Below are 12,339 nucleotides of genomic sequence, written 5' to 3' on the forward strand. Positions count from 1 at the left end.
GCTTAGAAATCACTCAGTTATGATATTATTTCACTTTGGTTATTTATGTACCTACAGGGAAATTTGATAAAATGTACTCATTCATTTCATAATATAGGTAAACATGAGTAATAATTATGTTTTGTAAATTTGTTTTCCTGCATGAATATATAACTTCAGGCATATTTGGGACTTCCGGCCAAGATGGAGGCCTAGACAGACACACTGCACCTCCCTCCACAACTAAGAAGGACTACAACTACCTCAAAACTAGAGACAACCAGAAGTTCCAGAAAACTGAGTTGCATGGAAGTCCAGCAAACAAAGATATAAAGAAGAAATACTCATCCAGACAGGTAGGAGAGGTAGAGCCAGGGCAGAGAGGATGGAGTGTGATGGTGGCAGTAGCAGCAGCAGCAGGCCAGTGGAAAGTGCACACATTTTAAAAAGTTGGAACGGACACCTGGGGAGTGCTCCCAGCACCAGACCAGACTGTGCAGTTCACAATTCCAATGCCAGGGAAAATAAAGCCTCATTGCTTCTGACTGTGCAAACCAGTGGGGGTTGGGGTGGAGGAAGAAACTGCCGGTCCCTCAGCAGAGTCTGTTTGTTTAAAGGGTCCCCACAGTCCTAGAATGTCTGCAGACCCACCCACTCCGGGAACGACAGCCAGGGCAAAAGCTAGAGAGGTGCCAGTCCTGTACAAAGCGGGAGAAGTGCTTGGAAAAGGGGTGAATGCTGAGCAAGCGGCATTGTTCCCTCTCAAACCCCTCTCCCACAAACAGCACCACAACGTGGTGAATATCTAAGGCTCCTTCCCTTACAACATAACAGGAGTGACAGCTCTACCTAAGACACAGAGGAAAACAAACACAGGAGCCTGGCAAGATGAGAAGACAGAGAAGTATGGCCAAAGGGGTAGCAGATCAAGGTTCCAGTAGGAGAACTAAGCAACAAGGAGATAGCCAACCTAATAAATGAGGAGACAGCCAACTAACAAACGAGGAGACAGTCAACCTAAAAGATGAAAAGTTCAAAACACTGGTGAAAAGATGCTCACAGGCTTGACAGATACGCTTAAGTATGGTAGACACATAAGGGAAGAAGTGAAGGCTATGCTAAATGAAATGGAAAGAAAATCCACACAAAACAAATGGTGAAGGGAAGAAAACTGGGATTCAAATCAATGATTTGGAACATAAGGAAGAAAAAAACAGTCAACTAGTATAGAATGAGGAAACAAGAATTGAAAAAAAATGAGGAGAGGCTTAGAAACCTCTGGGACAACTTTAAATGTGCCAATATCCGAACCATAGGGGTGCCAGAAGGAGAAGAGGAAGAGCAAGAAATTGAAAACTTATTTGAGAAAATAATGAAGGAAAACTTCCCAAATTTGGTGAAGGAAATAGACATACAAGCCCAGGAAGCACAGAGAGTCCCAAACAAGCTAGATCCAAAGAGGACCACACCAAGACACATCACAATAAAAATGCCAAAGGTAAAAGATAAAGAGAGAATCTTAAAAGCAGCAAGAGAAAAGCAGAGTTTCCTACAAAGGGGTGCCTATAAGACTATCAGTTGATTTCTCAAAAGAAACTTTGTAGGTAAAAGGGACTGGCAAGGAGTATTCATGGCGATGAAAAGCACTGAGCTACAACCAAGATTACTCTATCCAGCAAAGCTATCATTTAGAATGGAAGGGCAGATAAAGTGCTTCCCAGACAAGGGAAAGCTAAAGAAGCTCATCATCACCAAGCCATTATTATATGAAATGTCAAAGGGACTTACTTAAGAAAAAGAAGATCAAAACGATGAACATTAAAATGACAACAAACTCACATCAACAACTGAATCTAAAAAATAAAAACAATATCCAACTAAACAAACCAGAATAGGAACAGAATCATAGGTATGGGGATCATTTGGAGGGTTATCAGCTGGGAGGGGGAAGAGGTAGAAATGGGGAAATGGTGCAGGGATTAAGATACATAATTGGTAGGTACAAAATAGAAAGGGGGAAATTAAGAATAATACAGGAAAGAGTGAAGCCAAAGAACTTATATGCACCACCCATGGACATGAACTAAGGGGAGTGGGGTTGCTGGATGGAAGAGGGGTACTGGGGGGAGGAGAGCAAAGGGGAAAAAAAATTGGGACTACTGTAACAACATAATAAAATATATTTAAAAAATATATATATATATAAAACTTCAAGTAATTAGACATTAATTTATGTAATTTAATTACAAAGTTATCTTGCATTTCATTTTCCTGTTCAATTCTACTACACTAAGTTAAAAAAAAATCCAGAAGAGACAAATGTATCGCTTTACTGTTTGTATGTGCGTATACACATACACACATGCACAAGGGTAATCTAGATGTATACATAGGAATCCACACATCTGGGCATATAAACAGCACGTAGTAGTTAGAATAGAAATTAAAACAAGTTATATGCTTATTTCTTGTTACTTAAAGACTACTTAATTTACCATAAAAATATGTGTATCAAAATGTCCTTAGTTTACATGAAGGAAATGCTATTATTGTCATAAACACCATTGTTCACGTAACTGTAAAAATGAACTTTGGTTAGGACTGCTCAAGACCTACAAATCAGGGTCTCCATGATAAACAAAAAATAGGGGCTAAATCCAAACCTATGACTTGAATACCAGTGCCAGAATAAAATTAACTGTGCTGAAGAACTGAATTCACCAACAAATTAAAAAGCAATTCAGGACCCTTCAAGTAGACCCAATGGAATTAAAAGACATCAATAATATCACTCGCACTCTTTAGGGCAGTGACGAAATATTCATCTTCTACAAGGTTTTCACACGAAAATAGTTTTGTAACCCTCAACATTTGTGAAGGGTTTTTATTTTCACTTCACCAAACCCTCTCATGCCCTTGGACACTGTGCTTTCCCAGGACACTGGAGATGTTCTCCAGGTACTGAGGTGGGTGAGGGCTGCTTACCTTGAGGGATTCTGTCTGCGAGCCCAGCCCCTTGGTACAAAGTTCCATCACCGAATAGGAGCAAAACGTATCCCGGACTTTGTACTGACTGACGGCAAGAAGCCACAAGGCAGGGTTGGTTTCCAACTCAGAAGGCGGAATGAGAATGGACTGGTGCCCAGAGTACACGCTGCAGAGAGACATGCAGAGGTCAGCGAGGATGCAGAAGATGTCCAGTCTGTGTCTGAGAAATGCCTGTGGTCCATGTGCGAGAGGGATAGTCCCTCTATACTCTTAGGTACTTTTAAGCAAAAAAATGAAAGTGTGTTCATGAAAACATTCTGAAAAGCACAAAAGAACTATAGAAATTATGATCTAGAGTTACTACCAGGTTAAACACACACTTGAAACACTTAAGCTGTGATGCTGCAAGGTTTCTTTCAAAGCTGATACAAAACAAAACAAAAAACCTGGGTTCTCTTTTACAGCAGGAAACACAGAATTGAATTTTGGTGAAACGTGTAGAAGTTTAGAACAGGAGTTAGCAAACCATAGAGGCTGCCTGTTTTTGTAAAGGTAGTTTGTTGAGACTCGGCCACTTGCTAGTTTAAACACAATCCACAGTGGCTTACAGAGACCACAGAGCCCCAGATATTTATTAAAGGGCCGTTTGAGAAAAAGTATGCCTACCTCTGGTTTAGAAAACCAACACGCAAAGTAAATGAAAGAAAAGTAACACAATTAGATGAAGTTTGTCGCTCAATTTTTAAGGTTTGAAATTTTGCTTCAGAATAATCCAAACAAATCACCAAACAGGAGAAATAAGGAAAATACCTTTACATTAGAGAGCATATTTAGAGAAGTAAGGGAAATGGTAGGTTACATATTTGATTTGTCATCAATTGGCAGGGCAAATGTAGCTTTAAAATAATGAAATATTTGTCAAAACTATATTTTTAATGATTATAAATCAACATTAATAGATGTCGTGCATTTATAATAAAATATCCTAGGTAAAAAACCTTCTAACATTTAAGTAAACGGGATTTTCTAGGTACAAAAATCTGATAAAGAAGCACATTAAACCTCAACCACTATGTCATGATACTAAAGCCAATTCTTCTGGAATGAAGCCAATCTCACATTAAAATTTTCAAAATTGTTTATAATAGAACCCAACTGGTTAAAAAATGTAAGGAAATTAAGTTGGCTCACAAAATGTACTTTAAATAGGGCCCTTAGCAGAAAAACTATTCCTCAGGGCATTTGGGGGAAGTTCTCTTTTCTTTCTTTATTCCTCTATTTCAAAGTTTCATTTATTTTTGTCAAAGGGAAGGACAGCCATCACTGACCTTTTCTGTGATCTTTTCAAATGGTTTAATTATCTGAGACTTGTCCTTGGGTAATTAATTTAGGTCATTCAAAATCACTTTACATTAAAGGTATTCAAGAGGTCAAATAACATTACAATAAATATATCTACATCACAAAATACTGACATAAGCCAACAAGTTCTATTTTTTACTTTTGAGGCATACAGTATTATTCTTAAAATAACCTTCCAAGAATGTTACTTTGGGTCTGAAAACAAAACCAAACTCCTTAGCTCCAGCAACATACCCAGGGGCCAAAAGATGCTGCCCCCTCATAGTTGCAGAGGTCCTAGGACCGTCTTTGGAGACCTACAATCTTTTTTCCAGAGGCTGAAAGAGGTAAGACACACAACACTTTCCTCTCCCCTGCTATGATCCTGTTTCCCAAGCAGAAGGGAATTCCTATGGCTGATTGCAGTGGGCAGTCTTTCAGTCCTACTCTGTCACTTGCCACGCAGTGCTGCAGAAGCAGCCTGCACACTACATCTGGTGTGAATGAAGTAGAGCCATTCCTAGTAGCTAACGTGTCAACTCCAGTTAGAAGCCTCAAGGCAGCATGAAGAAGAAGAAATAAAAATAACAGAAAATGTTTTCTGCTGAATGGATATTAAAAGAACAATCTCAGGGCCCAAACTGGGATCATGTACTAGGTCAAAGATCTAATGTGCAGACCTAAGATCTAACAAGCCTGCCCATTACACATCTTGTAAATCATAATTATCCACTAAGAAGTGCGTGTCTCACCTCTGTGAGAGGTGATGGGCAGTTTTCTGTTAACACAAAATGTTGTTCAACCCATGTGCGCATCAGGGTTAACAATGACCACCTTAAATTACCCTGTATCATTTTTATTGTAGCTCAGATCTCCACAGCTGCTCCAAGGACTTTTACATTTCAGTGCTGGTACCAAACATGTTTGATGACACTTGAACCTGATGTCTTAGGGAATTAAGATGTAGGAGAAACCTTATGATGATATTCCTCTTATTATAACAATCTATCATTTCCATGTTGTTCCCAACATCTTACTTCATAAATGCTATAGCATAAGGACATTCAAAATGAAGAAAATTAAATACAAATCACCTACTCGTCGTCGTCGGCAGCCGTCCGTCTCGAGAGACGATGGTGTAGCTTCTTAAGAGTCTATCTGCACCGCCGAGAATGGCTGTGCAGTCCGACTCGGGAGTGACATCGTATCTGTCTCCTCCTGTGTTGAATCGACATCTTGCGATGACGCTGAAGCTACAGAGCCTGGGCAGGGTGATATGGAGGGTCTGCTGTTGCCCATGCAGCAGACCCCCCTCTCTTCGCAGCTGAAGGGTCCAAGGGAAAGACGGAGTCAATACAGCTTGGCTTCAGGTGCACCGCAGGAGTTGCCGGTGTTGACTACAACGTCAAACTGCCTTAGGGACTCCGGCTCCGGATTTTCTGTCAGGGTTTACTCCCTTAGCCTTTCCCCTGAAGAGGTATGCCGAAAAGCAGCGGAGGTTTTTTGGAGTCAGAGTTTTCCTTCTCTGATGTACCCTGACTGGAAGATCGAACCAGCGACACTTAGCTCGCAGGCCGACGCTCCATCCACTGAGCTAAACCAGCCAGGGCCAAAATCACCTACTACCTTTCTCAATAATACATATCAGGAGAAATGACTTGATTGGAAGCATTAGCACATGAAAGGGTGGCTAGCACACTGTAGAATTCAGGGCTAGAGAATTTTAACGACAGCTGTGAAAGTTAATAGAACAGAAGTCAACATTAAGAAAAAATTAATAAATCCTGATAACAAAGGACAAGCAGAAAACCTGATTCATGAGTTTTCTACTCGCTCTTTCCTTGGTCAGTTCAACAAATCTTGATTGTTTAATTTACTAACCAATACTGATTTCTGGCTGTGAGTTCCTCCATGGACAAAACAAACCTACTTAAAAACAGGTTGCTTATAAAGAATTATTATTTTTTGAGAATTTCTGGAACCTGAACTATTCTAGTTTTTAATCTTAGTTTCAAAAAGAATAAAATTATTAGATGTTTTGGAAATATTTCTCCCTGTCTGTGGCCTGTGTTTTCGTTCTCTTGACAGTGTTGTTTGCAGAGCAGAAACTATTAATTTTAATAAAACCCAGCCTATCAATTTTTTCTTCCATAGACTGTGTCTTTAGTGTCATATCTAAAAAGTCATCACCAAACTCCAGGTCATCTACGTTTTCTCCTGTTATTTTTTAGGAGTTTCATCTTTCACATTTAGGTCTTTGATCCATTTTGAGCTAATTTTTATGAAGGCTGTGAGTTCAGTGTGTAGTCTTTTTTTTTTTTTTTTTGCATGTGAATGTCCTGTTGTTCCAGCATCATTTGATGAATAGACAATCTTTGTTCCACACTATTGCCTTGCTCCTTTGTTAAAGATCGGTTGATATTTATGTGGGTCTATTTCTGGGCTCTCTACAACACCAGGAGTGAAGCCTAATGTAAATTTTGGGCTATGGATGATGATGATGTGTCAACGTAGGTTCCTAGACTGCAAAAAATGTACCATCTGGTGGGAGATGTTGATAATGGAGGAGGCTGTGCATATGTGGGCCCAGGGAACACAGGGAATACCTTTGTACCTTACACTCAATTTTGCTGTGAATCTACCTTAAACTACTCTGAAAAATAAAGTCCGTTTAAGAAAATAAAAATAAAAATATGACTGACTAGGAGAGAAAGGTATTTTGGTAACTCATATAAATTTGCATATTTTTAACTAAATAATTTCAGATTATTAACCTGACAAAATATACAGACAACTGAAAACTATCACAACTTGGGAGCTGTGAGCAAGGCAGCCACTTGGCCCACTTGGACATACATTGCCCTGTGTCGCATGGGTGAGCCTCCTTAACCGACAGGCTAGTGTCTGTAACGTGCATGTCAGTCAATCCAATACTAGGCTGCATACCATGAAATCTACCCATTTTTAGCCAGGAACTAAACCAACTTTAGTAAATTACAGAGTTGTATAATTATCATCACAATGCAGTTCTAGAACATTCCATCACCCTAAAGGTAGGCCTGTGTCCATTTGTCATCAGTTCTGTTTCCAATCCTTGTGACAGTCAATTGTCATTCTCCTTTCTGTCTCTAGATTTGCCTTTTCTGAACATTTCATATAAATGGCATCATAATACAATCATATAATGTGTAGCCTTTGGGGTCTGGCTTCTTTCACTCAACACAGTGTTTGTGAAATTTATCCATGTGGCAGCTGTATTCCACTGTATGAATTTGACAAGTGTTCTTTATACATTTGCCAGTCAGCAGACATTTGAATTATTTCTCTTTTTCTCTTTAAACAAAGGCTGCTGTGAATACTTCAAGCATCAAGTCATTGTGTGGATATGTTTTCCTTTCTCTTTGGTAGATGCTGAGGAATGGAACTGCTGGGTTGTATGGTACATTTATGTTTAATTTTTAAAAATATGCGAACTGTGGTTTCATCATTTTACATTCCTATCAATGATGTGTGAGAACCTGGTTTCTGTATCCTTGGTTACCTGTACTTTATGGTATATTATAGTTTTGAAATCAGGAAATACAAGTCTCCCACTTTATTTTCTGTCTTTTCGGTTATAGCTGTTCTAATTAGTGTGACATGGTAGCTCACTGGTTTCAATGTGCATTTCCATAATGAATGTTAGCATATTATCACGTGTTTATTGGTCACTTGTGTATTTTGGTGAAATGTCTATTCAAATCTGTTGGCCATTTTTAAATCATTTTGCTTGTCTATGAGTTTTAGGAGTTTGTTTATATCTGGTTAGAAGGACTATCAGATAGATGATTTGCAAATATTTTTTCCCAGTCTGTGGTTTGTCTTTTCATTTTCGTAATGGTGTCTTTTAATGTGAAAAGGTTTTAAATTTTGTTGAAGTCTAATTTATCAACATTTCTTTTATGTATTGTACCTTTGATGTCATACCTAAGAACGTTTTGCCTAACCTAGTATTATATTTATTTCTATGCTTTTTAAATAAACATTTTATAGTTTTTGCTCTAACATTAGGTGTATGATCCACTTTGAGTTACTTTATGTATATGTTAGGTGAAAGCTTAATATTTTTACATGTGGATGTTCGTTTTTGCTAGCATTGTTTGTTGAAAAGACTATCCTTTCCCCATTGAGTTGCCTTGGTTCCTCTGTTGGAAAATTAAATGACCACACATATATAAGGGTTCATTTTCTGAACTCTCAATTCTGTTTAACTGATTATTTTCTATATCTACATCTACACCCACATTATATCTTTATGCTAGTACCACATTGTCCTGGTTACAGTAATAAGTGTTGAAATTGGACAGTCTGAGTTTTCCAACTCTGAATTGTTTTGGATATTGTAGGTCCTTTATTTATATTTTAGAATCATATTGTCAATTTTAGCAACTAAAAAAAAAAATCAAGCCCCAAACCACCAAAACCTGCTGAGATTTTTTTGATAGTGATTACATCAACTGGATCTTTAGACCAATTATGGGAGAATTTCCATTTTAACAATATTAAATCTTCTTATCAGTGAATATCAACTCTCTGACATGCTTTTAAAAACATGTAAAATCTTACCAAATATTTTCAAACAATTCTATTATGTCAATGATTTTCAGATAAACAATCTTTTACTTCATGACTGAAGGAAACTTTAGGATAAAAATATACAAAAAAAATAAATTTGTATCAAATTAAAAAAGAAAACTCTTGAAACAATCTCAAAGTTAAAGAAAAGTTCCAGGTAAATATACCTTTTTCTCCTTTGAATCATTTGAGGGCACGTCTCTACATGATGTCTTAACAACGCCAAATACTTTAGGCCCTCAAGTTGAGGAGGTATTTCCAACAAAAATATTTTCCTCCATAAGCCAATTAAGGCATCAAAATCAGGAAACTGATACATTTCTTCCATCTTACCTATTCAAATTCTTTAAGACCCTATTATTCAAGTTCTGCCAGTTGTCCCAATATCTGACAGCGAAGGGTCCAGTTCAGAGTCTCACCCTGCATTTAAGCTGTCAACTCTGTCCGGATGGAGCCTTAAGAGCTTCCTCGACCCTGTCACAATGGCATTCATGAAGATGGCAGGCCATTGTGCTATTGTGTGCTCCTCAGTTTGAGTGTCTCATGTCCCCCTGATTAGATTCAGGTGAAGCAGCTTTCATGCAGTTTTCCCAGTGACACACAAGTGCCCCTTGTCTCACTGTTGACAAGGTTCACTTTGATCTCTTGGTTCAGGCTTCTCTACTGTGAAGGTTCTCTCCTCTCCTTTATAATTAACAACTGTTTGGTGGATGGCTTTCATGTAAATCCTTGTTACTCACCAGTCTTTCAATTTGTTCATTTATTTATATCTGAATGGTCGGATAATTTCCCCTTTTATTCAAAGTGTTTAATCTACTACAATCTTTATTTGGGTACTCATATTGCCCCAATTTGGCCAGTGGGAGTCCCTTCAAGCTGGCTTATTTGTCCTTTTGGCTCCTCCTCATTCTGTGAGCACTTCCTTGCTTTCTCGCGATTCAGGGTCACCCTATACATTTCCTGTCCCAGTCTGAAATCAGCCACTTCTCAAAGGAGCCCCAGCTCATTTGAGAGGAAAATGGTAATTACAACATTTATAGATACTGCTGCATTCTCACTGCTACTAGGTGGCTGCACTCATGTCCAGTTTTTAAAGCAAGTCCATTGAGATCTGTTGCTGGGCCAATCAACAGAACACTCTGATTTCATGACTTCTGAATGAATTTTCAGGAAAGACATTCGTTAAGTAAACATTTGTTGCAACCCTCTCTGCATAATTCCTTTAAAGATTGCCTGCCCCTGCTGTTAGTGATACACATCAAAAACCTACTTTCCCAGCCCTGGCTGCTGTGGCTCAGTGGATTGAGCGTCTGCCTGAGAGCCAAGTGTCGCTGGTTCGATTCCCAGTCAGGGCACATGACTAGGTTGCATGTCAGGTCCCCAGTTGGGGGCGCAAGTGAGAGGCAACCACACAGTGATGTTCCTCTCCCTTTCTCCTTTCCCCTGTCTCTAAAAATAAATAAATAAATAAATAAACAAAACTAACAAATAAATTATTAACCTCCCCCCCCAAAAATCCTACTTTCCCTTCAAAAGCACCTTCTCTGCTGCCTCAATGAGGCTTAGGCTTGATGAGCCTGCAAAGCCAGGAGCACTCTACTCATGGCTTCAGCTTAACCTTTGTCAAGTGACATACAGACAGCTGTTCTGAAAGGTCAGTTGTTCAGAACAGGCTTCCTACTCAGTTGGCCAAATGCGTCTAAGGTCACTTTGGTCCTACTGTTTGGATGGTATATTCTGAACTATTTCCCAAGAAAAAGTTACCCACAATGTTACTACATCTAAGATAGAGGCAAAAATTATTAAAATATACTCTATTGTTCAATTCTATGTGCTCTCTCAAAAAGTTTAATTGTCCTAATTACAGTATCAGTGTTTTTCAAAAATATCGGATTGTATTTTAATCCAATCTAGTACTATTAAATATTACGAAGGCATTAAGATACTTGTTTTAAAACAGTGGTTCTCAACCTTCCTAATGCTGCGACCCTTTAATACAGTTTCTCATGTTGTGGTGACCCACAACCATAAAATTATTTTCGTTGCTACTTCATAACTGTAATTTTGCTACTGTTATGAATCGTAATGTAAATATCTGATATGCAGGATGTATTTTCATTGTTACAAATTGAACATAATTAAAGCATAGTGATTAATCACAAAAAACAATATGTAATTATATATGTGTTTTCCAATGGTCTTAGACGACCCCTGTGAAAGTGTCGTTCGACCCCCAAAGGGGTCGCGACCCACAGGTTGGGAACCGCTGTTTTAGAAGATTGTTTAAAAACACGAGAAAAATGTCTACTCTAATTAAGAAAAAAAGGAAATTATGACTGATTCCATTCTGTAGCATCTCAGTTTTATAAATATATTGATGTACATTTACAAAAATGTATACGTAACTTCAAGGTTTATGGGTGAACTCATGTGCTGTTTGGGTGTTTGCTTTAAAATGTCCCATATGAAAAATGGGCAGAAAAAAATGGGAAGATGGATGAAACAAAATTGGTGACATGCTGTACCATGTGAAGCTGGGTGGTGGGCACTGGTGTTTATTGCATCACTCTTTGTATACACTTACATATGAGGTCTCTCCAGAAGGCATCTAGCCATGTAATATGAAAAATGGAGGAATTTATTGAAGAAGATACAAAAAACATTGTACATAGGACAATGATGCCTCAGTCCCCTTCAAAGTAGGCACCTTGGGACCTCACACGGTTCTCCCAATTACCATCAGCTGCCCCATCATATTTCCCTGAGTCTCATTGATGGCCTGAAATCTCTTCCCTTTTAAAGGTGATTTTAGTTTTGGGGAAAAGCCAGAAGTTGCAGGGTGCCAAATCAGGGCTGTAGGGGGAGTTGAATCACCTGGGTGATTTAATGTTTCGCAAAAAAGTTCTGCATGTGATGTGATGCATGAGTGGGTGTACTGTTGTGATGAAGCTGCCAATCACCAGTTGCCCATAGCTGCAGCCTTCTGAATCATCCAAAGAGTTTCCACAGAGGAATGTTCAAGCTTAACATAAAATCTGATGCAGATGCATTGCTCTCCTTACTCAATCATTTTGAATGCAATGTCCAGAGAGTACATATGCTCACTCAGTGGCATCTACTGCCCCCACTGACTAGTACAGTGAAGTTATCATTGTTCACACATGTGCATTCCAGGCCACTCTCTTTGGCTGCCATCAATGTTGTGCAAACCATTCTCGTTATGTTAACAATGGCTCGATTTTTTCCGGACAGACCTCAGTATGTTAATGATAAAAATATACTATGCTGCATTAGAAAATAAATTCTGAAGGCTATATACCAAATGCTAATAGTGAATATTTCTTGGTATCACTAGGTGGTATGATTATTGATGGCTTTATGTTCTTCTTTATATTTTGTATTTTCTAAAGTTTCAAT

General features: G+C 38.5%; 1 protein-coding gene across 4 annotated transcripts in view; it reads right to left on the reverse strand.

Annotated features, from left to right (window-relative positions):
* Nucleotides 1-12,339, reverse strand: part of DIP2C (DIP2 acetate--CoA ligase C (putative)) — a 367,711-nt gene that overhangs the window by 48,113 nt on the left and 307,259 nt on the right. For all 4 annotated transcript variants that reach the window (XM_090266439.1, XM_090266438.1, XM_090266437.1 and 1 more), the window contains one exon: nt 2,965-3,133. In XM_090266439.1, the coding sequence (XP_090122565.1) occupies nt 2,965-3,133 (169 nt within the window). The remainder of the gene's footprint in view (nt 1-2,964; nt 3,134-12,339) is intronic.

This window comes from Furipterus horrens, unplaced genomic scaffold (assembly GCF_987537825.1).
Source record: "Furipterus horrens unplaced genomic scaffold, mFurHor1.1.pri manual_scaffold_2, whole genome shotgun sequence".
NCBI classification, from domain to species: Eukaryota; Metazoa; Chordata; class Mammalia; order Chiroptera; family Furipteridae; genus Furipterus; species Furipterus horrens.